The sequence below is a fragment of the Chionomys nivalis genome, chromosome 2 (assembly GCF_950005125.1).
Source record: "Chionomys nivalis chromosome 2, mChiNiv1.1, whole genome shotgun sequence".
NCBI lineage: Eukaryota > Metazoa > Chordata > Mammalia > Rodentia > Cricetidae > Chionomys > Chionomys nivalis.
In genome coordinates, this window is record NC_080087.1 from 36366432 (window position 1) to 36393465 (window position 27034).

The following is a 27034-nucleotide window of genomic DNA, read 5'->3' on the forward strand; positions in this document are numbered from 1 at the left end:
CTACAAAGGATCAGGATTGTTTTCTCTAATATTGGAGTGTTAAAAGGTAAGCTTGATCATGAATATAATGTCAGGTTTGCTGTACACTTAGGGGCAGAACAGTAAAAACACTCATTATTCTTTCTGTTTATCATCTGTTGGAATAAGTTAATATTCAGTATATTTGTGGCTTGTGGAAAGAAGTCCTGTAGCAGTTTTAAAGAATGTGCCATGTAAAATTTTATTTTCATAAAACATTTTTCATTACCTCGAACTCACATTCTTCTTCCTTTTTGAGGCATTAAGATAGCAAACTCCAGTTAGGAGAGGTTCAGGAGTGTTGAATGGAAAGTCTTGACAAAGGGGCATGAAAGCATAGTGTAACAGGTACCCTGAAATGGTGTCGGTAGCCCTCCTGCACCCTCTAGTTCTGAAGGGTGGAAGGCAGAGTGGCTGCCAGAATCTGAGCAGAAAGCTGTTCTGGAGGGGTTGTTTTCAGAGGAACCACTATTAGGGTCAGCTAGCTGATGTGACCACACAGGGAGGAGCTTGTGTACTTAACCCCTGACCTCCTTCCCTCCTTCTTGATCTAGAGCAAAAACCCTTTAACATCTCAAACACCTTCCATACTGGCAATTTTCTGAAGGGCAGAGAGTATTTTTGTACCCCCACCCCCCACCCCCAGACAGGGTTTTTGTTTATCGCTTTGGGCTTGTCCTGGAACTCATTCTGTAGACCAAGCTGGCCTCAAACTCCCAGAGATTCGCCTGTCCCTGCCTCTCGAGTGCTGGGATTAAAGTTGTGCGCCACCACTGCCTATCAATAGAAGTAGTTTTTGTAGTCAACTGTTTTTTATTGTTGCTGAATGGCATAGCTCAGACATGGGAGATGAAGAAACACTTTTCCTCCTTTCACTTCATGCTCTTTGTCAGTAATTCTGTAATTTAGAACAACTGTGTCAGCCAGCCAAACTTCCACCGATTTGCTTGAATACAGGTAGGTTTCTTTTTAAGTAAAATAGAAATACTTTTTTGTCCTTTGTGACAATTTCTTCACACTAGATGGAGCTGGCTTTGTTAGTGTTTGCAATGAATGCTGCCTTCTTAACTATGGTGGGAACATGCCATTTTCTGCCATCTCATGCCCTCTCCTTTGGTCAGGGGTAGTGATGCTTTTGGCAAAAACAAAATACTTTGAGTTTGGTGCCAACTAGTTTGGGCACCTATGCCTAACTTACCCAGCTTTATCTGCTATTCCTAGAGAGAGTTGAGGCTGCTAGAGTATCAGAGAATAGAGTTTTGGCTATTTTAAGTTTTTAGAATTTTTTCAGTGTTACGTATGTGATATGTAAGTGGGCATGCATATGCTATGGTGCACATTCCACGGTGCATGTCGAGATCAGAGACAACTATGTGCAGCTGAATTTCTCTACCTCCCTTTACTTGGTTCTGGGGATTGGACTAAGGTCATCAGGCTTTTGCAGCAAGTGTAGTATTGGCTATGCCATATCGACATCCCAGTGTTTCAAAAACTGCTCAGTGTGGTGTAATGTAATTTTGTGTATTTGTATTTGAATTCAGTATCACAGTGGGTAATAGAATTATCATTAGTTGTCTATACTGTACTTATATTTTGAAAACAAAAAACTGTAAATTATATTAGATCATTCTTAGTAATGGCACCATCAAAACATTATGAACATAGACTTAATTTGCTGTTTCTTTGCTTTGTGTATGTAGAAATTTACCCCTTGTTGTTAATGATTTCCTCAACTGTGTACAACTCTGAGTAGTGTTGATTGTCTGTCTTGACTGAGATCATCTGCCCCCTGGAGAGTAATTGCTTGTGTGCTTTGAATGTTGTGCATGACTTACATGTTGTACATTTCACGGTGCTGAAGAGCTCCATGAAATATGAGGAAAGGTTGTTCCTTCTTTTTAAACATTCTTTAAGCTGTTTGCTTTCTGCTTTTTATGTACATTGTGCAGCTAAATAAAACCTTTTCAGGTTTGTTATTATTCTATATCATCTATTCCAAGTTAAATCTTTGGGAAAAGAAAACGAATAATAAATTCAGAAATTGTCTTTAGTCCTTTGCAGTATGTCAACTGAAGTCATGCTTAATGAGAGCTGCATGTCAGCCCTTATTGTTGAAAATGTTGGGAAGAATTGAGGGATTTCAGCACTGGCAGCCCAGAAGAGAAATTTTCTGTGAATTGGTGTTTTGCAAAATATAGGTATAATTTTACCAGCTGTCAGCTAGCATAGCAGCAGGATAGCAGACTGTCCATGAGGGCTGAACTTTCTCCAGGGAAACATTTTGTCTTTGGTATCTTCAAGATGCGTAAATATGGGTGTTTCCCCGTTTTTCCCTGTTAACTCTTTGCAGAGCTTGAAAATGCATAAATTTAATATTTCCAGATTATTTTTCCTTTAAATGGTATTTCTATAGTTCTTTGCAAATTCACCCCAATTCCGGAAGATGAATCATTTAGTATGACTATGTTCTACTCTTGAATTAGCTTAGGTATTGTCACTAAAATTTAAATCCTAACATGTTGACATTTTCAATCACTGGAGGGTTGTTTTGCCCCTGTCTATGTAACTTTTGTCATTAACTGTCAATGGGTTATATTTGGCAGGACTCTGAAGGTGTGGACATCAAGCTGGGTGTGTGTGCTAATGGCCTTCTCATTTACAAAGACAAACTGAGAATCAATCGTTTTGCTTGGCCGAAGATCCTGAAAATCTCCTATAAGCGCAGTAATTTCTACATTAAAGTTAGACCAGCAGAGGTAGGCAGTGTCTTGTATTCTTGATATAGCTAACACACTATCAGTGTTTCCTTTACTAGTAGGAAAGATTAATGAATTCTTGCCACTAAAGTGTTGCAAAAGGAAACTCTTTTTTGTTCTTGCATGGTTCTTGATGATGATAACTTACATACACACGTTCTTGTTGCTGACATACACATCCAATAGAATTTTCATAAAAAGGATGTTTTTGTGACCCACCTCCCACCCCCCACATATTGGGAGCTCATTTTCTCAGGTAAGTGGTGGAGTGTGTTTTAGTGGCACCTAATAGTTTACTTGGGCAGTTAACTCTTGCTTTTCATAGGAATAGTATCACAGTCTGACTACAGAGATAAAGTAATATTTTCTTCCTAAAAGAAGAATTATTTCTGATAGTAATGACTGAATCTGCTTATAGAAGCATGTAGCCAGTGCTTTAGGTGTAGGCTGATTTTTGTTTCATGGATTTATTTCAGCCAGAACAGTTTGAGAGCACCATTGGATTCAAATTGCCAAACCATCGGGCAGCTAAAAGGCTATGGAAAGTATGTGTGGAGCATCACACTTTCTACAGGTAACTTTAAACCGTCTTGTGGAATTGCCATTGGCACCCTGTCCAGGTTAGGTGGAAGGATAGTAGGTAGATGTGTCTGTGCTCTCCTGGAGGCCCTCTTTCCTGCTGGTTGTTTCTGTGTCCAGGGCCATGCTTTGCTGCTTAGATCTGCCTTCTGGTTGCCACCTTCTCTCTCCACCACCCCATGCTAACCTCACCTGCTGCCACCCTTTCTGTCTGCAGTTATAATTCAGATTTTTTTTCTTAACAGATGTTCTGAACTTAACCTCTTAGTAAGTTTTCTGTATTGCTATAATAGGGTTTTCCACCCATGCTACAGTAAGCCAGATCAAGCTGAATTGAAAAAGTAAAAGAACAGGCTTACACCTGGTTCCAAGGCAGGAAAAGCCATGCTTCAGAACTAAAGCAGAGAGGTTATATAGCCTATAGGTAAAGAGCAGTGATGCGTTCTCCATAAGCTGGGTTTGTGTTCAAATATGGTCAAAAGCTGACCGCTGTAGGTGGGGACTTGGGTGGTTGGCAGCTTCAGGATAGGAGCCGCTGCAGTCTTCAAGAATGCGGAACTGGGCTTTTTGGCACCATTTCTTTGTTGGAGATTTTCAGAGAGGGAGGGAGGTGGGAAGGGCTTTCCGGATCCAGCAGGATTGAGCTGGAGGTTCCAGCTGAACATTTCTCAGTCGGCTTTATCCCTGTCATTGCTCTTGTTGGTTGTTTTGTCCAGAATATCTAAACTTCCTGAAGTCCCTCCCTGTCCTCCTAGCAAACTAGCTTTCCCAGTGTGCAGCTGCTGGGTCAGTCTGGACGACGTGACCACTTCTTTCCCTGTGTTGTCAGTGCTAACTTGTTAAGCAGCACTCAACTAATTCACAACCTTGTGAAATAATGCTGTTTCAGAGAAGTAATTTCCAGCATTAGTTGGATCAATGCTTCTCGCCAGCCAGTCCTTTCACCTCCCTTGTCATCCCAATTTTTCATGATCTTCTAGAACCTTCCATACCAGCCTCTCCTCGCAGTGTGTTCACTGTAGAAAGTGTGGATCACGAGTGCTCCATCTTTGTTTATCTCTTAATTTGTCATCACTTCCGCTCACCACCTTCATTTTTTAACCTTCTTCTTTTCAAGGAATGGGTAAAAAATTTTGCTTTTCTTTGATTGTTTATTTCCTCGCTCCCCAAAGGATTCAGCTTGGTAAATTTCCTTTCTAATAGATGCCTCTGACTTCCTTGGTCAGTTACACAGCCACACCTTCCTTTTAAAAAAAAAAGCACAAACAAAACTCCCAAAGAACCCCTGTGCTTCTTCTAATCTCAGCATTTGGGAAGTAGAGGCAGGGCGGATTACTGTGAGTTCAAGACTAGCCTTGTTTACACAGTGAATTCAAAATTCAAAGCTAGCTAGAGGTACACAATGAGATAGTCAGACTCTGTCTCAAATAAACAAACAAAAAACAACAGCAACAATAAAAACACCCCCCTCAGTTTCCTTCAGTCCCAAACTCTAGCTTGTGTTCTGTCTCCTTTTTATCCTTTTTAAAACTTTTCTTTGAGGGCAAATGTTTCACAAGTAGTTTGGTTACTTTCCTCCCTTCTGTTTTTGTCATTGTGGTCTACAAAGCCATACAGGTTGAAGAGTTTTCTCCAGACTTAGGATCGAATGCTGTTCTGCCACACACTGGCAGATGATAAGTTATTCAGCCTCTGCTTTACTTCCATTACCCCTGTGCTATAAAGTGTTCTTTTATTTCCTTATGGGTTCATTTTCAAAATTAAATGAGATTTTACATAAGAAGCAAATATAAGCTGTTTCTGGTGTATAATAATGTTTATTAGCATCATTGCCATTAACAATATTTTTTAAAATAAAAAGCCAATTGTAGCTAAGAGAAATGACTGGTTCTATAGTGAAATAGAAAATAATTTATTTTGATACTACTCTAATAAACAACTTTAGAGGACACATAATTCAACATATATCTGAATCTGTCTAATTTAGTTATACTAATAATGGAAACCCTTGAAAAGTTTATTATGTTTCTTGGTAACCTAAACAGATTTTCCTGAAGAAGCTTGGGCCTAACTATCTAGTATATATAACTAGATATCACCTGTCTGTCATATAGGTCTAGACTGGACAGATAGCAGGCTTGCTGTCAAGTAATGATAGCAACAGTAAGGATCCTGTTGGAAATGACAGGTGCTGGGAATTCTTTGAATGTTCATTGTTGTTAGACACAGTCGATTGCTTCATATTGCAGGAATTGGATACTCAGAGATAGGTGCCTTTCTTTAAAGGAGAACAGCAGCCAGACACCTGAGCAGAGGTGGGACCTGATGGCCTCACTGTCTTCTCTGCCAACTTTTTCTCTTATGTGCCTTCCAGAGATTTCTGTGACATGCTAGTCCTACAGAGCTCACTTAAAAGTAGACTGTTGGTGACGACTTTGGCCTATATAAAGCAGCATATTTAGCCTGGAAATCCTAATGTGTTTGTAGAATAGTAAGTCAGATCAGTGGATTTCGTGATGCTTTTTTATTGTGAAATGTGAAAATTATTTTTTATAAAATTGCCAGACTTGCAGACTGAACTATTAAAAAGTCAACTGGTCTTTTAATTGATAACCAGTCAGATATACTGATGTTACCAGAGCACAAATGTGATAATGAAGCTGCTGGTTGCATTATAAAGCTCGCCACTGTTGTAAGTGCTATGCAAAGATTATTTTAATCTTTACAACTCAAGACACAATAGAAAAGCAGGGACAGACAAGGCATGGTGGTCGCATCAAGAGTAACAGGTGGAGATGGAATTTAAACCTAGGTGATATGGAGCCTGGTATTCATCAGGGTGCCTCCTGTGCTGTGCTGTCTGCCTGCAGTAAGTGCTTCCTGTTCTCCTCAGAGCTTGGTTTTCATAGGTCGGAGAGAAATGGTAGGTTCTTAGAGCTGGGGATTCACTTGCCACATAAGCTTGTCAGCTCTATTATAGAGAACTTTGTGGATACGTGGATACTACTTTAGTAATTTACATGTAGGCTTTTTAATAATGGTTCCTGTATTTCTCACAGATACGCTTTGATGATATTTGATTTATAATAGTAGGATTTTATAAAATTTAAAACAGTAATTTACTACCTAAGCAAACAAATTTATAAAAGTTGAAATCATTTTTTGCACATCATTAATTAGATCATTTTGCTCAAGGCTTTTGATATCCATGAAAATTCCTTTCGTAGTTTTCGTATCATTAGCGCTAATATGATAGATGTCTTGTAATTCACTGCTTTGATAGGTTTTTATGAAGACACAGGTCTTATTGCAGTCTGCTGTGTAAAATAAAATAATACCAAAAGAAATAATTAAGTGATTGAACAAAAATGGCGTGCATTTTTTTAGAAGATTATTTTACATTACCTCTGATTTCAATCACCAAAAATTTATCTTAGAGAAAACTTCCAGTGTTTAATCCTTTCTTTTGATATTTCTATTTAATTACAAATTAATTACTTCAAAATTTGTCATTAGAAAATTACCTGTAAGCTAATGCTTTGGTTTACTAGTGCCAAACAGATAAAGTATTTCATCCCATTTGAAATAAAGAACACCATTTTGATTATATTTTCCTTTCTTTTAATTGTACTAGATACTTACCCTTTAAATATTTTCTTGTATGTCTTGAATTTATATTTCTGTAAATATATATATATTTAATGTAAAAATGCTTTAATGGACAGTTATTCTGAAAATAAATTAGAAGAAATTTGATTGTGTGGCATTCCTCTCATTAGACATAGACATTAAATGTCTTCTTAGACTCTGTTAATGAGAAAAGTTACCTTTTGAATTGAGTATGGGGGATACAACAAAACCAGTCCTTTCTAAAGCTCCTTGTAAAGCCACACTATTGAATGCTTTGCTAAGACCAGCACTTGAGTCATGGGCCAGAGGTCACAGGGCTTGCAGCAAGTTCCCTTTGCTAAATTTCCAGCACACAGAACACAGAAGTTACTCACTTCTGAAGGCTGCGTCCCTGTGACACCATGAAGGAGAATACTAAAAAAGCACTTACCTGTGGTCCCAACTGTGGAAAAGGCGGGAGGGTACAGGGCAGGACAGACCTGAGTTTGTTGGCTTGAGACCAGCCCAGGCAACGTAGTGAAACCCTCAAACAAAACCATTAAGATGGGCGTTTGGCCATGTCTAGACTTTAGAGACTATAAAAGGTGACAGTAGGAAACAGGCAAGCGCCCACAGTGCATAGGTCCTCACACAGGTCCATAGGGAGTCACAGAAAAAAAAGTAGTAATTGGAAAGCTGGGAAGACACCTGAAAAATTTTCAGTTTTCTTCAAAAGTGTTGCCTGAAGAATCAGAAGTTTTTCAATTGTTTTAAATTTATTTCGTAGAAGAAGCAGAAAATGTATTAACATTTTAAAGTGGTCTATCTCTTTAAAATCCGTGATCTTTAAATGTTTCCCATAGTGCCATAAGACAGACATTCCGTCTGTAATTTCAGAATTATTTTTGGAGATTTCTTTTTAGGTTATCAGTGCTTGCTTCTCCATCATGCCCATCATGATTGATGCTCTTTAAACGTCACGTCCTCTTTCCCTTCACTGGTCTCTGAGAGTGGACTTCATTCTTAGACATGAAAGGTCATTGTGACGTACCAGAGAGTATTTTTCCCAACAGTGGCTGCACCAATAAGCTTGTCAGCAACGTTACTCCTATTTCTGTAGGTGACTGCTTTCTTGAGCTGCTGTTGTGCAGTATTGCTAGCTAGAGAAACTGCCCTCTTCAGCCCAGCAGAAGACAGTCCAAGGTGAACGAGTGCTCTCAGAGCCACTGCCATACACCATTGTGTGTATCTCTTGAAATTATGATTAAGGTTTGAATTCATGCATTATGAACTCAAGGTTTACACAGTAGAATTATGCTGGCAAAAAAGAATATTAGTCATCTTTGTGGATCACTGTGTAAATTCTGTTCTTCAGGGAAGAATTATTTAATGGAACAGATTCTTGAGTTAAATGGGTTCTTTTCCTCTACAAGAAAGAGGCATAAATATTAATAATTGCTAATGATAATGGGCTTTTTACTTGACACTTAAAGCTAGCAGCACAAATTCAGACATGTGTGTTTACATAAATAATTTACACTAACTCAAATACTCTTGATACACACTCAGAACAGCTGCTCTTTTGGTTGAGCTAGGGGGAAAAAATCTGTGAACACATCACTATTATAAAACTACATATGACCTGGTGTGGTGTTATGTTTTAATCCCAGCTCTTGGGAGCAAGGGACAGGTGAATGAATTGGAGGCCAGCCTGGTTTGCACAGGGAGTTTGAGGCTAGCTAGGGTCTCAAAAACAAAGCAATAGAAAAAACAAACAAACAATATAACCACATAGGAAGGATGTTTTATTATAGCTTATGTAGCACTGATTTTGACTAATATTTAAAGTGAGATCTTAAATACATACCCCCTCCCCCATGTACCTGAAGTCTTTATCTTCTTCTTTTTTTTCTCTCTCTCTCTCCTTTTCTTCCTTGTAGGCTTTTGTCTCCAGAGCAGCCACCTAAGGCCAAGTTCTTGACCTTGGGGTCCAAATTCCGATACAGTGGACGCACCCAGGCACAGACCCGCCAAGCAAGCACCCTCATAGATAGACCAGCACCACACTTCGAGCGTGCCTCTAGTAAACGTGTCTCAAGGAGCCTAGATGGAGGTAAACACATTTATAATATTGTATTCTACTCATCTTTTCTAGTCCATTGGGGTCAGAAATTGATCTAGTTAATAAGATGCAAGACATCCTCTAGAGGGATAGACAGTTACCCCCAGTGAGTAAAATGTTGTTGCTCTCAGAGGAAAATAATTCTGTATTCAGGTTTTTGCTCTCACCATGTGTTTTCTTTCTGTTGATGCATACATAAATAACCAGTATGTAATTTTTGTGGTTATAAGCTGTTGGATAAATGTGTTTCTCTTGGTTTATTTGATTATGATCTCTGATGTGGCTTGGTTTCTTATACTTATTAATTGCTAACAATTATAAGGGATGCGGGGGATACGTTTGCACAGGAATCTTTTTCTACTTTCCTCAGACAGGGTTACTCTGTAGCCTTGGCTGTCCTGAAACTAGCTCTGTAAATCAGGCTGGCCTAAACACCCAGGGATCTGTCTGCCTCTGTCTCTTAAGTGCTGAGATTAAAGGCCTGTGCCACCACCACCTGGCTGCATATGAATCTTAAGTCACATAATTGTAAAACAACTGTCTCAGATTTGAAGATACGCTTTCAGAGGTTGCCTGTCTTCCAGCATACAAGAAACCATTCTAGGCTTCAAAGGATTGATTTTTAAATACAGTTTTAACAAAAGAAATGGATATTTATTTGTCTGGGGAGATTGTATACTAGTGTTTTTGTGTTAGAGTTCAGGTGAGTTATGTATTTGTGGTTTTATTAACATGCATGGAAATGAAGCATGGAAATGAGGTGCTGTTGCTTTTTTCATATTATTTATCATACTGATTGTTAATTAGGTTTCAATAGTATGTTTCTTATAAGAGAGATTTTATATTTTATTAAAATGCTTTTCTTTTTATATAACAAAAATTGTTATGATTAATTTTCAGTGAAGAGTTTTTGAACATTTGGTTGTATTTAATACTAATATTAAATAGTTTGAAAATTATAATTGTATATTGCATTATTAGCAAAAGGTTACATTTTGATAGTTCTATGTATAGTTTTGAAATATGAACTTGAACAACTTAGAGGCTACATAGTTAGATAAAACAGACTATTCCTATGCTAACATAGTGTCCCGAGATAAAACAGACTATTTCTATGCTAACATAGTGTCCCGTTAGTGGGGTATTGACACAAATTGACAGTGCTTTACTTTTCCTAGTAAAAGAAAAGAAGTTACAAAATAGGTACAGGTACACACCGCTCTTTTCCCAGGGTTTCTGGTGGGTATTGATGTACATGGTTATTAACTCTAGACAGTCTTCCATATAGTTTTACAGAATCACCAGAAAAATGTGTGCTTCAAGCAAATGAATGGCTCTGTTTCCAGATGTGACTATTTAAGTTTAGTGACTTAGTGAGCACAGATCTGAACAACATGCCAGTCAGTGTAGGATTCTGACGGGTCTGCTCTTGCCATAGTGTTGGATAGATGTAGCCACTGCTGTTGATGCTCCACGAGGAGCTGTGTCTTCAGCTTTTGCTCTGACATGTGAGGCAGGACAACTCTCATGTTATGCGTAGTTAGCATTACTGAAAACGGTCAGTTGGGCACCTTCTTTGCGGCTCCACGTCTTTAGGAAACCCACCATCTTGATTGAGTAGTCACTGCTGAGGGCTATCCAAATTTGTTTCTGAAAACAGTTTTCACGGGGAAAAGGAACAAGCATAGCGCCGTATTTCCCCTTTATGTTTTGGCCACTGAAATTCACCAGATGGGCAGGTCATCAAAAGGATGATTGTGTTGCTGAGAAAAACAAGAGGCTTTTCATGCCGGTGTATGAGCGGATGACCAGTGAATTCTTTGGTTACAGCTTAAGTTCTTTTTCCCCAATAAAGCAAAACTACTCTGTGACCCAGTACAGAGTTTGTTTCTTTCACCATTTTTATCAGCATTCCTTTAGTATTGCTGACGTGTTGTGTTCCCTTGTTTTGTTGTTTGCTTTTAAAAGTTAGGCTTGAAGAACTTAAGATAGGCAAATAATTTTCCCTTTAAAGTTTAGGAAAATTGTTAGGTGATTGCAAAGGCACCATTTAATGTGACATTGGAAGACTTAAAAATAAAAATCACCTAGAACAGCTGTTGTAGAGCAGTGAGACTCCTCTGAGGTTGGGAAATGCAACCCAGAGGTCACGATTTGCTGGGAAGTGGGGGTAGCAGTGATTGCTCTGAAAGTGGAAGTTAGGAGCAAACAGGATTCTGTGTTACCTAAGAATGTCGTCAGGGAAGGAAGACCTCAGAGACCTAGTAGGGTTGAATGGAGGCTGCCATGAGAAGAGAGGAGAACATAGACCTTCCCAGGCAGTTCTGAGGGGAAAGAACAGTCAAGCTTAGGAGAGCCAGGTTGTTGTCAGACTCTGCAGGATCCATTCTTAGTGTCTGTGGTGGCATACGAGAGCATAATGTTAGCTTTGAAGAATCATTTGGTCTAAGAGGATGGATAGAGAAGACAGGACAGGAAACGGGCAGACTGCAGTGCTCAGAGTGGTTTACATGGCAGTGGCTGCTGTGGTCTTCACCTCGTGGGAGTAGAACCAGTTGGTTACTTCACGTTAGACTGTGTGTTTAAAAGTGTGAGGTCAACATTTTGTCAACTTGGTTTTGTAATTTTTAACTTTATATTGAGTCATTTCAGCATCAGTATATCTGAAACTACCTTTTGATCAGATTTTCTCATTTTGTGGTGATTTGGGAATAAAATAGGTGCCTAAAATTATAAAATAAGTCAGAGGGGTATGCATAGAAAAATTAGTAAATACAGAAAAATTAGTAAAATCTTACCAACCTCCCCCCAAAAACAAAACAAAAAACAGCTGTGGGAAATAAGCAATAAGATGTGAACTTATTTTATAGTGATTTTGTTTAGATAGGAAAAGTTTTAAAGGCTGAAGTGGTGTAGAAATAGAGGCTTAAAAAAACTCACCGTGTTTAAAAATATATTCAAGGGTCCTATTGAATTTGCTGCTCTTAAGGGGTCATGTTCTAGAATTTGAGGTTCCTGACTGCAGCAAATAGGTGCAAGTAGGAGAGTAGCATTTGGTCCAACAAAGAGGGCTGGGGAGAAGCATATTGAGGTGGGGCAGGCGAGGGTGTGGATCATTAGATAACGTGTAGGACTAAGAGGATGTCCTGAGTTAACTGATACCTTACACACCTCCCTCCAAGGGCTTCTGGGTCTATGGCTTTTTTGTTTACCAGAATTTTTCTTGGTGTACGGAACAACAGCAAGCTACAGGTGTCTGTAAAGGACTTTTATTAGGAGGAAAAGACCTGGGGTGGTGGTGGGTGGGGTTCCTTTGTTCAGGGGGCGCCTCTGTTAGAGATACTTGTTACTAGATGTGCCTACTGACTCTGGAGTTGATCCAGCACTATGGTTTCTACCTCTCTGTGCTAGAAAGAGCAAGGCAATGCACAAGGTCAACTTTTGGGCAGCAGCTGGGTTTTTGGACACCCTAGTCAGGTTGAGATGTTTGAAAGTGTCAGAAAAATGAAAAATATTAGATAGGTAAATTCTTAAATCTGCAGTCTTTTAGTATGAATAAAAAGTTGCAGGGGATTTCTTAAAACCCCATGAAACAAATGATATTAATGATTAGTTGTTTTAAAAGGAAGATTTAGGACTGATAAATCACCCCAGATTATTGTTACATTGTAATTCTGCTGGACTGTTGCAATTGGTTCAAGAGCTCCTCCTACTGGTCAATTTCACTACAAGCTACATGCTCAAAAAACTAATTTGCTGGATGAATAGATGAATATAAATAGTTTGTAAAAACTCAGAATCTTAGTAGAGTTTTGTTTTAAAACAATGTTTTTTAAACAATTTGCTTTTATTTTCAAAGTTCAAACTGTTCTAGCTGCTTACATATGACTTTGTTTAAGGGGTTATGTTCATTAAAGCTTGACAATTCACGAGTCAAGGTATTCACAGGTATTTCAACTTATCTTCTGATTAGCTCTGATTGGTGTTGTGGACCAAAGTCTTATGAAGGATTTTCCTGGCCCTCCTAGAGAGGGTTCAACACATGGCCCTGGAGCTGTCAGCTATACCAGCGTACAAGATGGAGATTCCAGGAAGGATGTCAGAAGCCCAGCAAAAGCTGCACCCCTGCTTGCTGAGGGAAAGGTATGGAACGCTAGCACTAATACTGTTGAGAAGGTGTGCTTAGACAGAGGCTCTCTGCTGAGGTTGTATGTCAGAATGAGAAATTTATTACAATGAATCATAATTTTTATAAAAAAAATCCATTAAGAATTCATAGCTGTGGATAGTGAGTACAGGGTTGGTGTGCTGTCATTGCCTATATTTTGTGCATACACTCTAGTGACTGAAGAAGCATCCAATGTTAAGATGTTCTCAAATCTGTCACTGTTTTGTTACCTTGTTACTAAAGTCACTTCAATTGATTGTTAGTCACTTGACAGAAGAGCTTTTGAGCGTCTCATTTCCAGACCTGCACAAACCAATTTTTATATGCAACACTGCAAATAAGTGCACGTATTTGCTTGTGCACATGTGTGTGCGCATACACACGTATCTGGTTGACTTACAGGGTCAGTTTAGTTGTGGCTTCAAAAAATGTAAAGCTACACAGAATGGTAGCTAAAGCATCCGCCAGAATAGTGGCTCTTACACTGACATCCTCTATAGCCAGCGTAGAGGCCTCAGACACACGGCCCCAGGACAGGGCATCGAACAGTGGGTGACAGGAAATCATTTGTTTCCTGTCAGTAAATTAGTTTGTGATTGTCATGTTGAAAAATAATTTGTCTAAAAAGTATTTAGTTAAAGATAACACAATTTATGTTGTACATGATGTCTTCAAATTCTAAATTGTTAGAATCTTAAATTATGCTTACAGAGTACCCAAGAAAATGACTACTGAAAAGAAGGCGTAGTATTCAAAAATAGCTTTGTTGTGCTTTTCCTACTTAATTTGGCATATGTAATTGTGAAACATTTCTTTTTGGACAACAAAAGTTCTTGTATTAAATTCTAAAGGAAATCTTGGTTTTTAATAAATGGCTAGTTATATGAGCTTTTGCTAGTGCTTTCAATACTCAATATATGTGTTGGTAACTAAGTTTAACCATCACTTAGAAATTCAGTCATTAATATGTGTAAAAGGACTCCAGTTTCCCTCCTTAAAAATGGATTACTCAGTTAATTTTTTAACCACTGTTTATATAAAACCATCTTGGGAGTAAATTTTCACTAATGTATCTTCTTTTCTCTTATGTCCTTGTTCCTTTGAACGTGACCATTGTGTGATTCATACTCAACTGTGGGTTACTCTTGAAATAGACTGTGTGCATGTGCCCCCCATCACCTCTCATTTGCTGTACTTCATCTTTTTCCCCACACCTTCTGCCAGTCCCTGAAGTGGACTTGCTATCAGACATTTCAGAGGAAGACCCTTTTGGGGAGGCTGATCAGACCACACTAGATAGCTTGGAGCTGCCGTCCACAGGTGGAGCATCAGAGCAAGGCGACCTTGAGGTGGCCACATCAGATTCTGTCTTAGAGCCTGCTGTAGCCCCTCCTCAGCCTGACTGTTCTTCCCTCCATGAGAAGACTCTCCAATCGGCTGACCATAAGGATTCTGAATTTGGTTACTTTTCCTTTAACTTTTACAAATACTTTGCCTCTGGCTTGCCTTCCCTTCTTGATGAAGATGGATATCTTGCTTTCCCCAGCCTCCCCAAGCTCTGGGTTTCCTTTCTCCCTCCAGATGTTCAACATTATATCCCCATCACATCACCTTCATTCATTCCTTCACTTATCCTCATCTTTGGGCTGCTTCTCTCAGCTTCTCAGTCAGTTTGTTTTTCTCTTACCTTTTCACTTCCTCTGGCACTAGTCCTCTGCTATCTGGAGGGGAAAGCCACCGCCTTCCATGTTTTTTATGACTATGATTTAAATGACAAACCAGAGGAAGAGGAAGCAGTGGCTAACATGCCTCCATAAACTACATTTTTTGAAGTTCACCCAACGGTTCTTTGTTATATTCTCTTTCTAATATAGAGTCTAAACCTGTGCATCAATTTTACTGACTATCCTTAAAATAGTATGTACGCATTTACACACACACACACACACACACACACACACATACACATGATTAATGTAGATACTTCTTTGCAACACTATCCTGAGTCTAGGCACACACATTCTAATTCAGACCAAACTGGGAAAATTGTTGTATAATATCATAGATCACATTGGATTGTTAAGGAGTGTGTGAGCTGGGAATCTGCATTGGCCTTAAGCGTTCATCCTGGCTCTATTCCGAGGATATATGTTAGTGCTGTTCTTTAAGCATGGGAACTTTATGTTTTGAAATAAAACATAATGTTTTGGTCATAATTGTAATTGACATGTATCAGTAGAACTTAGTATTACTAATCTTGATCAAAACCCAGGCTTGTACTTGCTCTTAGGAGCCCAAGTCTGTAAATGACACTCCTGATGTCTCTAAGCGGAATCTCAGAAACTCCATGATGTCTTTTTAGCATTTGGGGACCAGAGAGATGAATTATAGCGACATCTTCTTCTACCCTGACTCGTAAGAGTCAGCAGCAACTACTTTATAGGAAAGATGGTAGTCTGTTATTTAACAAATATGTATGAAAAGTCAAACTTGACTTTGAGAAAATAGATTATATATTAAAGGTTGGCCTGTTTTGCTTTGTTATTTTAAATGAGGTGTCTGAGACTTTTTACATCTGTATAAGACAGATTTTTTTGAAGCGCTCTACCTTTGCACCACAAGGAAGTCAGTCTTAACATGTGCAGTGTATTTTTTAATTATTTTGCTCAAGGTGGTCTGGTGATTAAGTGTCTTGATTCTTAGGGATTCTATTAATACAGATTAAATCACAGAATTCAGAGCAAACCCCCAAGAGGAAATATTAGAAATGGATGAGTATCCATTATAGGAGAAATTGTAATTCATTACATTTACTTGAGACATACCAAAGATCAACCCTTTAGTGAGTTAACTGTTGACCAAGAAATTGGAGGCTGATTCTTCACAGAGCTGTGTCCCATTTTCCACCTCTGATGGAATAAGGTGGGGGAGAGAGGCGCCATGCCGTCTACCAGTCAAGCACACCATTGAATAGTCACAAACAAGGCCCTTGGAACTCTCCTTGGCACTCCCATGCCAGCACAGGAGAGGGCGTGTGGGTGGGTGATCCTGGAAAGCCGGTTTTCCTTTCGTGCTAGTGTTTTTGTTTTTACCATTAGTTTCCTGCTATTAATATTTACTCAGTACTACTTAGTCTTAAGCGTTCAAACTAATTCTTTGGGCTCTTTAGATATTTCCCATTAAATATTGAGAAATGTCCAACTGCAGAATACTATTTATAAAAATTTTATGGAAAGAAGTGGCTATCTTTTAAAGATTATTTGCAAATACACATTTTAATATGAAAAAAACTAATTGGCTAATTTTGCCCTAAGAAAATCTTTATTTAGAAACTGATGGGACAATGTATAACGATGTAAAATTTGTAACCTGTGTAAAGCTGAAGACAGATTTGGCATCTCTCTCTGTACATTGTTGCATTGCTACTTGGCTTTTGCCATCTTTGCAATCTCATTTTAATTTTTATTCCTGCTTAAAAAAAGGAAAATTCTTAAAAGTAGAGCATAACCTAGGGACTGAGAAAGAGTGAAGCTTCCATTCTCCATTCCACCCTTGCAAAGGATCATTTCCATCATCTGTGCAACACTGTAGGTGAAGAAAGACCACAGTAACTTAGTAGCGTCTCCTGAGGGCCAGGAGGAAAGGCTGGTCCTGCTGCTGCACCATTAAGTTTGGACACAGCATCTCTCTCTGCCTTGCTGGTGGAGCCCTCCCAAGGAGCCCCTTCTTTCTGCCTGTGTGCTGTGTGACTTTGCAGGGGAAGATGGAAGACTGGAAACATACCTGCAGGAGGTGGCTGTTTTCCCTTTTGTGAAATAAGAAGTGCCTGTTGCCTGCTGGGGGTGGGCTGGGAGAGGATGGTGGAATGTACTTTCGGGGTTTATCTGAGTTTTATTTGTTGTGGCTTTTAAGATCTTTTATTTTCTTTTTTATTTTAAAGCCTTAGATTATAGAACTCTGGGTTGTTTCTGGTACTTGCTGATTGATACACTTACATTTATTTGCTTTTTCCCCCTATGTGTGATTTAATTTCACAGAAAAATACCTTGAGAGTAGAAGGGGATAATATTTATGTCAGACATAGCAATTTAATGTTGGAGGTTTGTATGATCTAAGAACCGCTGCACTCTGTCCTCTGGCTGTGGTCACGCACAGGCTGCCTGGCCGTTCTTCCAGCACAGTGCATGCAATGCATGGGGTTCTCGAACTTGGGAGTGCATGCTACCAGTCCAGCTTGGTTCTTAGGTGGTGTAGTTAGGGATATGTCTATTTCAAGTTTTCAGAGTGACAGCTGGAGAGAAAAGCTCTCTGTATTTAAATAAGGTTTATTCTTTACTAAGTAAGCCTGTTTTTCTGGTAGGTCACATTTAAGTTATAGAGTCTGAAATAAGATGAACCCATTTTTAATATACTTTACACAGAATTAGTACGTTTTTTATTTGACATTGGCTCATTCATTTGACTCAATCTATGACTTCACCCCCTTTTTTGACCTCTGTACAATCATGTGATAAGGTTTGTGGCCCATTTAAATGATTCTTCTTGAGAATATACTAATTAATAGAATGTTCTGACTAGAAGGGAAGAACAGAGGAGAGAGGGTGGAAGGCAAGGGAGAGATAGATAGATAGATAGATAGATAGATAGATAGATAGATAGATAGATAGATGAGAAATTGGAGTTACAAAGTGTGTTCCCATGCCAGAGTAGGACATGCTAAGGTGCTGTGTGCAGTGTGTTTAGTGGAGACCTACAGGTCTTGGGAATCTGACTAATCTGTTAGGTTGCTTTTGGCAGCTTTGATAACTGCTAAAATGTATTTTTGCTTAACTTACTAAAATGCTGTAAAGTATAATAAGTAACATTGCTGTGAACAAATGCAAGAAATGTGCCTGATCTCAAGCCAGTTGTTTCTCCACGCCATGCAAAAGTTTCAGGTTTTCGTGAGTTTTTGCAAATGGCTATAGAAGCTCATTGTGAGCTACTATGCTTGTGCATGACTGTGGATTACCTAATTTTATCAGATGCATGACCTGCCTTTGGGAGTGGGGCTAGAATCTACAGGCAGCCTGTGATTTTTGAAGTATAAGAAAACATTTAAAATCCTGTTAATTCTAATTCCTGAACATTGATTACACATGTACTTCTTACCAGAGCCAGTTTTTTTTTTCTTTTAAATATGCTGGATACCTTTGTCAGGGCCTAGGCCAATGAATATAGGACTAATAGATTTTTTCATCTTTGTAAAGAGACCACATGTTTCATGAGGTGGCTGGGTTTCTCCTTTGTTCTTGGCATTACGTGAGACCAATATGTGATTCATTTAAAGAGAGACTAAGCATAAAAAGCCTCTGGAAGCAGTTATTTTATTCCTTGAGAATTAGAAGCCACTACTAGGGGTTCCTGACAAAGCCACCCCTTGGTTTTTCTACTTCTATTGATGGTCCTGGACAGGCCAAGTGTGTGCTTCCATGTTTAACCTTCTTTTTTGTATAACCTTTATAACAAAGGTAAATTTGTGGGAACAAAGTCATAGGCTGCTATTTAATTCCAAGTATTTAAAAAAGATTGTTAGCCATTATGGTCAGTCCCAAGGTTCCCTTCTAATAGGGATAATTTAAAATCCCAAATAGAGAAGTCATTAAAATCATTCAAATATAAGTAAAATAATTCAGTGGCCTCATTTTCAAATTTTTATGAACTCAGGGCTATCCACAGGTGATAATATGGCTTTTGAGACTCGGCATTTTCTTGCTTTATTATGTTTTTGAATAATAAGTTTACTTATATCTTATTTTTTGGTTCTATTTTTGCCCTGCTGGGTCTTTTTCCGTTCTGGATCCCCTTTGTCATGTTACATGTTGCTAGGACCTGGATAAGGCCCAGGAGGACATACTGAAACACCAGGCTAGCATTAGTGAGCTCAAGCGCAATTTTATGGAGTCTACACCCGAGCCGCGCCCTAACGAATGGGAAAAACGACGTATCACACCTCTGTCCCTACAGACACAAGGGGTATGTCACTAGCTGTTTGTTGGCTTCGTGTCGCACTGCAGTTGTTCATCTTGTTTGCTGATTCTCAGAAGTTAGAACATGTTCCCACATAAAATCTTTTGTATTGCTAACTTTTTAAAAAAATACTAAGTATTAACAATGTAATATCCATTGCCCTAATTCTTAGGTAAATTTTATGAATTTCAAAGTACTTTTGGAATATTTCCAGAGTAATTTTATTGTTGTATTCAGATAAATTAGTAGCATGGAATTGTTATTTAGGACAATTTGGAAACTAATATAATACTGTATCTACTAAGTTTCTCAGTTATTGACTTCTCAAATAAGGACGTTTAGTTGACAAAGGAATGTAGAACATATGTAGTCTGGGTTAAGGTCATTACTCTAAAGATAATGAGTTAAGATTTACCTTTGAAGATTGATGGGATCTGTTGAAAAGTTGCAAAACATTATATATTATGAAATATTATGTATCAGTGCATTTATGAAACTTCCGGGCAACGGTAAACAGTCATGTTTCAAAACTTTATAGACACTAGTGGGACTCGCACCCATTCTTATTTCTTTTCACAATCTGCTTTTCCCCTTCAAGTATTGCCTGTAGGATATACTCTTAGAATCTCTCTGCATTCATTTCATTCTTTTCCTCTTTTCTGATGCTGGCAGATTGCTCCTGTGGTTGAACAGGAAATTCATGAGCATGTCCTTCTTGAGGAGACTGACAACAGTATACTCTGCACTTTGGAAAGCTGTGCAAAAATGTTGCATTAAAATTTTATTATTTCCCTTTCATTATGTAGTGAGTTTTGCCTAGTTATAGACGTTTGATTTAAACATTCCAATGTTGGTTTACTCACCTTGCCTCAGAGCAAAGCTTCCAAGTTTACGGCACTGAGCAAAGGTCATTTCTGAACCGAAAAATGCAGCCTTTCAAATGGAGAGATTACATTCTCTTTATGCTGGGGATTGTGAAGGAGGAAACCAGCATTTACAGATTTTCTGAAAAACCAGTAGTTTTAGGAGCGTGGTCTGGAATTTCCAGAGAAACGGTCGCTGCTGACCTAGGAAGGAACAGCTTTTCTCTGTACTACTCTGTCTGGTTCGCTTCACTGACCCACACCGTCCTTTTGCGTTTGTGTTGCTGTAGGTGTAATGTATGTGTCTTTTTGTTGATTATGTCATTGTTTAAAACAATAGAGAAGAGGAGACCATCTTTTCAAGGATATTCTAACCATGAAGGAGAAGTACCTGATGGCGGCTACACGGACAGTTGAAGAGGAAGCTCAGGCGGCCAAGGTGTTCACCTTGCATCATTGGATCTGCTTTTGCTCCCCTCCCCCATGCATTGCTGTTCACAGCCAGAGATATTTTTTAATGTGTCAATCTAATTTTCAAATAGTTGTTGAATGTTTAAAAAGCTAGGCTCCTTTGTGTTAGGGGTATAGGAACTTGGGGAGAAAAATCACTATTTCAGTCAACACCTTACATGCAATTTGAGAATAAGGAAGTACAGGAATGTCATTTGTTCTAGGTGATACATGATCCGTCATTTGATCTTTGTGGCCTCTGGTTGGGAAACTGGTCACTTAGGCACATGGTGGTACTGTTAAGATATATTACATGTGCTTTGGTTCATGACTTACTAATCACATATGGGAAAGCTTTTGAATTTTCATTTTTAAGATTTTTAGTGTAACAAAAAAGATAGTAGTTTCTTTCTCTTTGTGCCCTTGAAATGCCTGTCATGAGTAAGGACAAAAGCTTTTTATTTCTTTTCTACTCTACTCTTCTGCTGAGGTTGCTTAGCCAGCTAATTAGTTTGGAGAGTTTAGAAGAGGAGATGTTCACGAGGGTGGCCCACAAGGCAAGCAAGTGAGGGACCCAAGGCCTGGACCCCCAAACTTGAGGCTAGGAATGAATGTCAATTTCACCAGGATCCGACTGGAGGTGGCAGCAGTGTGCTGTGTTAGGCTCTGTGAGAAGGGGGCAGGGTAGACAGCAGGCTTGTTCATTAATGATTAGAGATTTTTACATACTAAGAATCTTAAAAAGGTGAAACAGTGTTGTGTTGGAAGGGTCAGGAAGAGATGGCATTTAAAGCAAGTTCTTAATGATAAGAAAATAGACCAAAGCTGGGAAATGGTTGCACACACCTTTAATCCCAGCACTTGGGAGGCAGAGGTAGGTGGCTCTCTGAGTTGGAGGCCATCCTGGGCTACAACGCAAGTTCTGGTACAGTCAGGGCTACACAGAGAAACCCTGTCTCAAAGAAAGTATGCAGAAAATGTATCCATACAGAAGGAAGAGCACATGCAACTGCTGAGGTAGGAACTGGTTTCAGGACCCAAAATGACTAAACGACATGAGCTTTAAAAGCAGGGAAATATTCACCAGAATGCATAGAACGTAAGTCAGCTGCCATCCTTTGATAAGGGCTTTTAGAAATATTAAGTAGAATTTTGGTGAAGATGTTTAAGACTATGATTTTCTGGATCTCATGTGTTAAGGATATACAGCATAAAATAACTTAAGAGCTTAAAGTGAAGTTATGCAACATTAATCAGGAAAAGCTCCTAGTATGCATTCTCTGATGTGGAAAATATATACTGTATATAGTATATATCCTTTGTTATCCAGTTGACTTTTCACCCATGAAGTTTTCATTGGCCATCTGTCTGCACTGTTTTTCTCTCGAGATAGCATACAACTATTGGAAGCATGCACTCAGCCTGCTCATGCTTTTACTTGAGTTGAATACCATTTTAGTTTCTATCTTTATTATGTCTTCTTTTCCATTTTGATTTTCTAGGGTTTTTTCTTTGTCTTTGGATAATAATCATTATTGAAAAGTAGAAAAAATACATGCAAGTATTTGCCTAAAGTTTTCAAATTCCTATAGTATGAGTCTCAAAATTCTTTTTTTTTCTTAAAATTCTTTTTAAAAGATTTGTTAATTTTTATTTTACATGTGAGTGTTTGCCTACATATATGTCTGTGTACCTCATATGTGCTTGGTGCCCATAGAGGTCAGAAGAGGGCATCAAATCCAGGTCCAGTAGTTTGTGAATCACTGTGTGGGTGCTGGGAATTGAACCTGGGTCCTCTGCAAGAGCAAGTATTCTTAACTGCTGAACCGTTCCATCTTCTTTAACCCCTAGATGTTTTTTTTTCTTTCTTTTTTTGTGATAAGTGTCTTATTTAAAAATTAAATAGATTGAATTTTCAAAAATAGCTTTGGTTTGATCATGAATAATTTTGGGGGGTAGAACAGAAAATTGGAAACCAAAGAATTTTTAGTTTTTAATGGGTAAGTAACTATTGTCTGCCCTCTCATGTATTATGAGTCTTATGATGATTTGTATCCTTTTGTGAATCTTTGAGAGATTATCTACTCTGTAGTCTTAAGGTCTTTTGGAAGATGTAATATTGAAGGTTGATTCCAGGGTATTGAACATGTAGGACAAACACTACATGAGTGACTTTCCCAGTCAGTAAAATACTTTTGAATATATTTGATTAATTCAGTGCAAAATACTTAAATTCCACAATGCCCCACCCCCTTGGTTTGGCTATGTTTTGAGATGGGGTTTCTTCGTGTAGCCTTGGCTGTCTTGGAACTTGCTCTGTAGACCAGGCTGGCCTCGCACTCAGAGAAATACGCCTGGCCTGCCTCTGCCTCCCGAGTGCTGGAACTAAAGCTGTGCTCCACCAGTGCTAAAATTCCACAATTTTTATTAATAAAGATCAGAAACTTTTTTTTTTTCTGGAAATTTTAAGAACTTACCCAGCCCACTCTCCCACTCCATTCTTCTTAGGTCAAGGTCTGAAGAACACTTTGTACGTGCCATACACGTATAAAGTCTGGAGAATGTGGTTTACTAAGAATTCTCAAAGTTCCACATGGCAGGGCTGGGAGGGGTTCTCATCTTTTGTGTCAGTCCAAGTTTCTAGGGTTCTCACAGCTGACTAGGAAGCGTTGTTTAAGGGATAGGTATGTGAGACTTAATATATCTTCCTTAATAGATTTTCAGTAAACAGATGGGCTGTTTATTGCTCACTGAGTACTGAGTTTTCAGTTCTGAGATTGTCTTAAGCTTTTTTTTTTTTTTTAACTGCCTGTGTTTGTGTCGTCCCCCACCCCAGTCTGTCAAGAAAGGGCATTGCACAAATATGCTTTATTAAGTGGGCTGAGTCAGAGGTGCAGAGTGGATCCAGCATAGGAAAGAAGCATTTCTAATGTAGGGGCTGCTGGAGGGATCATTCTCTGCCAAAAAAGAAGAGGCCAAGCTACCTCAGAAGTCAGTGTTTGAGGGACTCGGGGTGTGCCTTGCTACGTTCAGTGATGAATGCCTTGGAGATGACTTCTGTAGCTTCCAGCTTCCAGAGATTATCAGGCAAGGCGCAAAAGCTGGCATTCAGGCCAACTTTCATATAAGCCTGCTCCTATCTTCAAAATTCTAGCTTTTCCTTCATCGTATGCTGTTCTGTTACTCTTTCTTGTGTAACCTTTCCTTTCTCTTAGTAGGTCACTGCAGTCTGTCCTGATGTATTGCTGACCCTGCTCTTCCTTTTCTGATCTCTAGAGCCTAGAAGAGGAGATAACATCAATTTTGTTTAGTGGAAAGGGCTTTTCTCATAGTGTGAGAGCCTCCTTCCCTTCAGCCACCACTTGGACAGCAGAGGGCGCTGCTGTGAACTCTAACGCACCTAGAGAAATGCTTTCTTCTGCGCCCTTCTCACGCTTGACTGAGGTGCATTTTGCTTTGTTTCCCCTGCTTCTAAAAGCCACTTGAGAGCCAAAATTTTCTTTCTTTCTTTCTTTCTTTCTTTCTTTCTTTCTTTCTTTCTTTCTTTCTTTCTTTCTTTCTTTCTTTCTTTCTTTCTTTCTTTCTTTCTTTCTACTATTTAGGTACCTTTCCCTCCACTTTAGTAGTGAAATCACTGCATGGCAGAAACATTCAATAAACAGTGAATTTGAACATAAAGAAGTAGATTTATGTTTGGATAATTTTTTCTATTTAATTTTTGTTAAAAACCAAACCAAAACACAAGCTGACTAAATGTAGAAAACTTTTTAAGCCACTGAGGCCCAGATCTGGAGTTACTAAGCAAAAGGAAAATGTCAGCTGAGGGGAAGCTAGCTAAGTGCTTTGCGGAGCTCGAGTTCTCGGAACCCAAATTTCAGGCATCTTCTGGTGGTCTAGTTTTCAAAACACCATACACGTGCCTGCCAGACTTCCTGAGGTAATTGTGTTAGGGTGCCGGTCTGGAATTTCCTAAACTTGAGTTAAATCTGTCTAGCCATTTGAGGCTAAGTAAAGTAATAACGATTATATACTGACCTGTAAAAGCCTGAAGCATCTGCCTTAGAAGTGCTCTGAGTACTAGGTATCTTCTTCTGTGAAGCAGTTTGTAGTTAAATGTTACTTGTTTATAAAAGTAGACTCATGGTTTTCAGTTTATATCTGAAACTCCTGGGTTTTCATTAAAACTGGAAAGGTGATTTTCTTATTTTGTTAATCACATGCTTACATGGTATGACTTTTGAGCAACTCAAACATAAAATTACCATACATTTCAGAGTAACAGGTTAGAGCGCCTGTGGCATATGTTTGTAGGTATCATTAAGAATTGTATCATTTAGATCTGTGTGTCCATGTTGCTGGGACCCATGAAGTACCTAGTATCTATTAGGACACCTCTGAGTACACCAGTGTCCTTCTGCATTCATGTGGTGACCCCTTGAGTAAACAGCACTGCTGCCTGGAGCGGAATTACTTATCGGTTCAATCACTGGTAGTGTCCTAAGGATGCAAACTGGTTGCTCCGCTTCATTTGTGCAAGTGTGAGGTACTATGACGTTTTAGAAACTCCTAAAAGAACTCTACCCTGGTTAATACTGGAATATAGTAATGTTACTCCTATATTCAGTATGCAGGTATTACAGGTATTAGAACGGTTAGCTACCGTATTAATCAGATAGAATTAATGTGCTGCTAAGAAGTAGGTGTCCACAAGGTTTGGAATGATGGTCTTCAGTAGTAAGCTTGACCCATTTTCAGTATCAGTGGTGATAGTGAATGAACTAAATTCTAAGAGAAAGCGTGTGAGGCGAATGTTGACACCCACCCAACTATCTTTATTGTAAATTGAGATGTTAATAATTGTCCGGAATGAATGTTTTAATATTAATAGCCCTTTGAAACCGAATACGATTTTGCCGATCTGAGCTTTTTATTTTTTTAACCCCAAGAATAGGGTTTCTCTGTGTGACAGCTCTCACTGTCCTGTGACTCTCTCTGTAGACCAGGCTGGTCAAACTCACAGAGGTCCGCCTGCCTCTGCCTCCCCAGTGCTGGCATTAAAAGTGTGTGTCACCACTGCCTGGCTACCAAGCTATTTTTTTAAAAGCACCCCTGATCCAGGGGGAGAAAAAAGGAAAGAGATCCTTGATGCTACTCTTAGGGTCCCAGCCAATGTTCTAGATTCAGACTAAAGTGTTTGAGGAACAGGATTTTGTTGTTGTTGTTGATTTTTTTTAAGCTTTTTTTAATATTTTATTTTTTTAAATTTCACTTTACATTCCATCCACAGTTCTGCCCCCTGCTTCCCCCCAGCCCCACCCACTGAGGAACAGATTTAAAATTTATCCTTTAAGTGGATTAGGAAGCTTAGGTCTAATTACATATTTTTTTAATTTCTTAATTTCTTTTCAAGAATACTGGCTGTTTTTGACTTTTTTTTTTGTAAGTGGTGTGGCATTTATCTGTTGTCCTCTGTGACCTTGAGTACAGGTTTCAGTAGGGTCGCTGTTCTGTGTTTGCATCGTCACATGTCTGTCTCAGTGCTTGTTGAGGTAAACGATACTGATTTGTGTCCCCGGTTGCTTTTTGTTTCCAGACTCGCGCTCCTGCATCGGAAGGGCCTTGCACTGGAGCCAGGGACGCTGTTAAGGTTCCCCTTTTCCATGTTAATGCCACGCTAACCCCTCTCATCTGCCTCATGTTGCCCTGCTTCCCTTTCAGTCACCGTCATAGTCATCTTTGTGTTTCTTCATGACATGAATCTGCCATCAGTTAATTTGGGTTTCCACTGTTTTTATTTATTCATATATTTTTTTGTTTCCCCTCATCCACTTTTTTTTTGTACAGAGTTCACATGAGACTCTGAATGTAGTGGAGGAGAAGAAACGGGCAGAGGTTGGGAAAGACGAAAGAGTAACCACAGAAGAAATGAATGGTAAAGAGATGTCAGCTGGGAGTGGTCCTGGGGAGACTCGTAAGGTGGAGCCCGTGACACAAAAAGACTCCACCTCCCTGTCTTCTGAGAGCAGCAGCAGCAGTGAGAGTGAGGAGGAAGATGTGGGAGAGTACCAGCCCCACCACCGAGTGACCGAGGGCACCATAAGGGAAGAACAGGAGGAGTATGACGAGATGGAGGAAGAGCCCGGCCAAGCAGTCAAGGTAGTAGAGAGGGAGGCAGCAATGCCCGAAGCCAACCCAGACAGACAAGCAGAGGCCAGTATACTCCCAGTAGAAACAGAGGCCCAGGAAGCTGTAGTTGCCCAAAAGTTGCCTGGAGAGAAGAGTGTACATGGAGACACTGTTAAGCAAGACATAAGAGAAGAGACCGAGGAAGAGCAACACACAGTTAACGGAGAGGTGCCCCATGTTGACATTGATGTTTTACCAGAAATTATTTGTTGTTCAGAGGTAAATGGGAGTCTCAAGCATGAGCTAAACTCTAGCGCTCTTTCTCAGGGGGAAA

General features: G+C 39.2%; 1 protein-coding gene across 26 annotated transcripts in view; it reads left to right on the plus strand.

Moving 5' to 3' along the window:
* The window catches only part of Epb41l2 (erythrocyte membrane protein band 4.1 like 2), a 179767-nt gene that overhangs the window by 133906 nt on the left and 18827 nt on the right, over positions 1-27034 (plus strand). For 6 of the 26 annotated variants that reach the window (XM_057761995.1, XM_057761999.1, XM_057761996.1 and 3 more), the window contains exons 9-17: positions 2622-2774; positions 3251-3348; positions 8903-9075; positions 13058-13227; positions 17290-17352; positions 19121-19267; positions 23851-24018; positions 26168-26221; positions 26419-26979. In XM_057761995.1, the coding sequence (XP_057617978.1) occupies positions 2622-2774; positions 3251-3348; positions 8903-9075; positions 13058-13227; positions 17290-17352; positions 19121-19267; positions 23851-24018; positions 26168-26221; positions 26419-26979 (1587 nt within the window). Of the gene's footprint in view, positions 1-2621; positions 2775-3250; positions 3349-8902; positions 9076-13057; positions 13228-14406; positions 17024-17289; positions 17353-19120; positions 19268-20464; positions 20564-23850; positions 24019-26167; positions 26222-26418; positions 26980-27034 lie in introns of those variants that run through there. The other 20 variants (XM_057762004.1, XM_057762007.1, XM_057762011.1 and 17 more) reach the window with 16 other exon arrangements.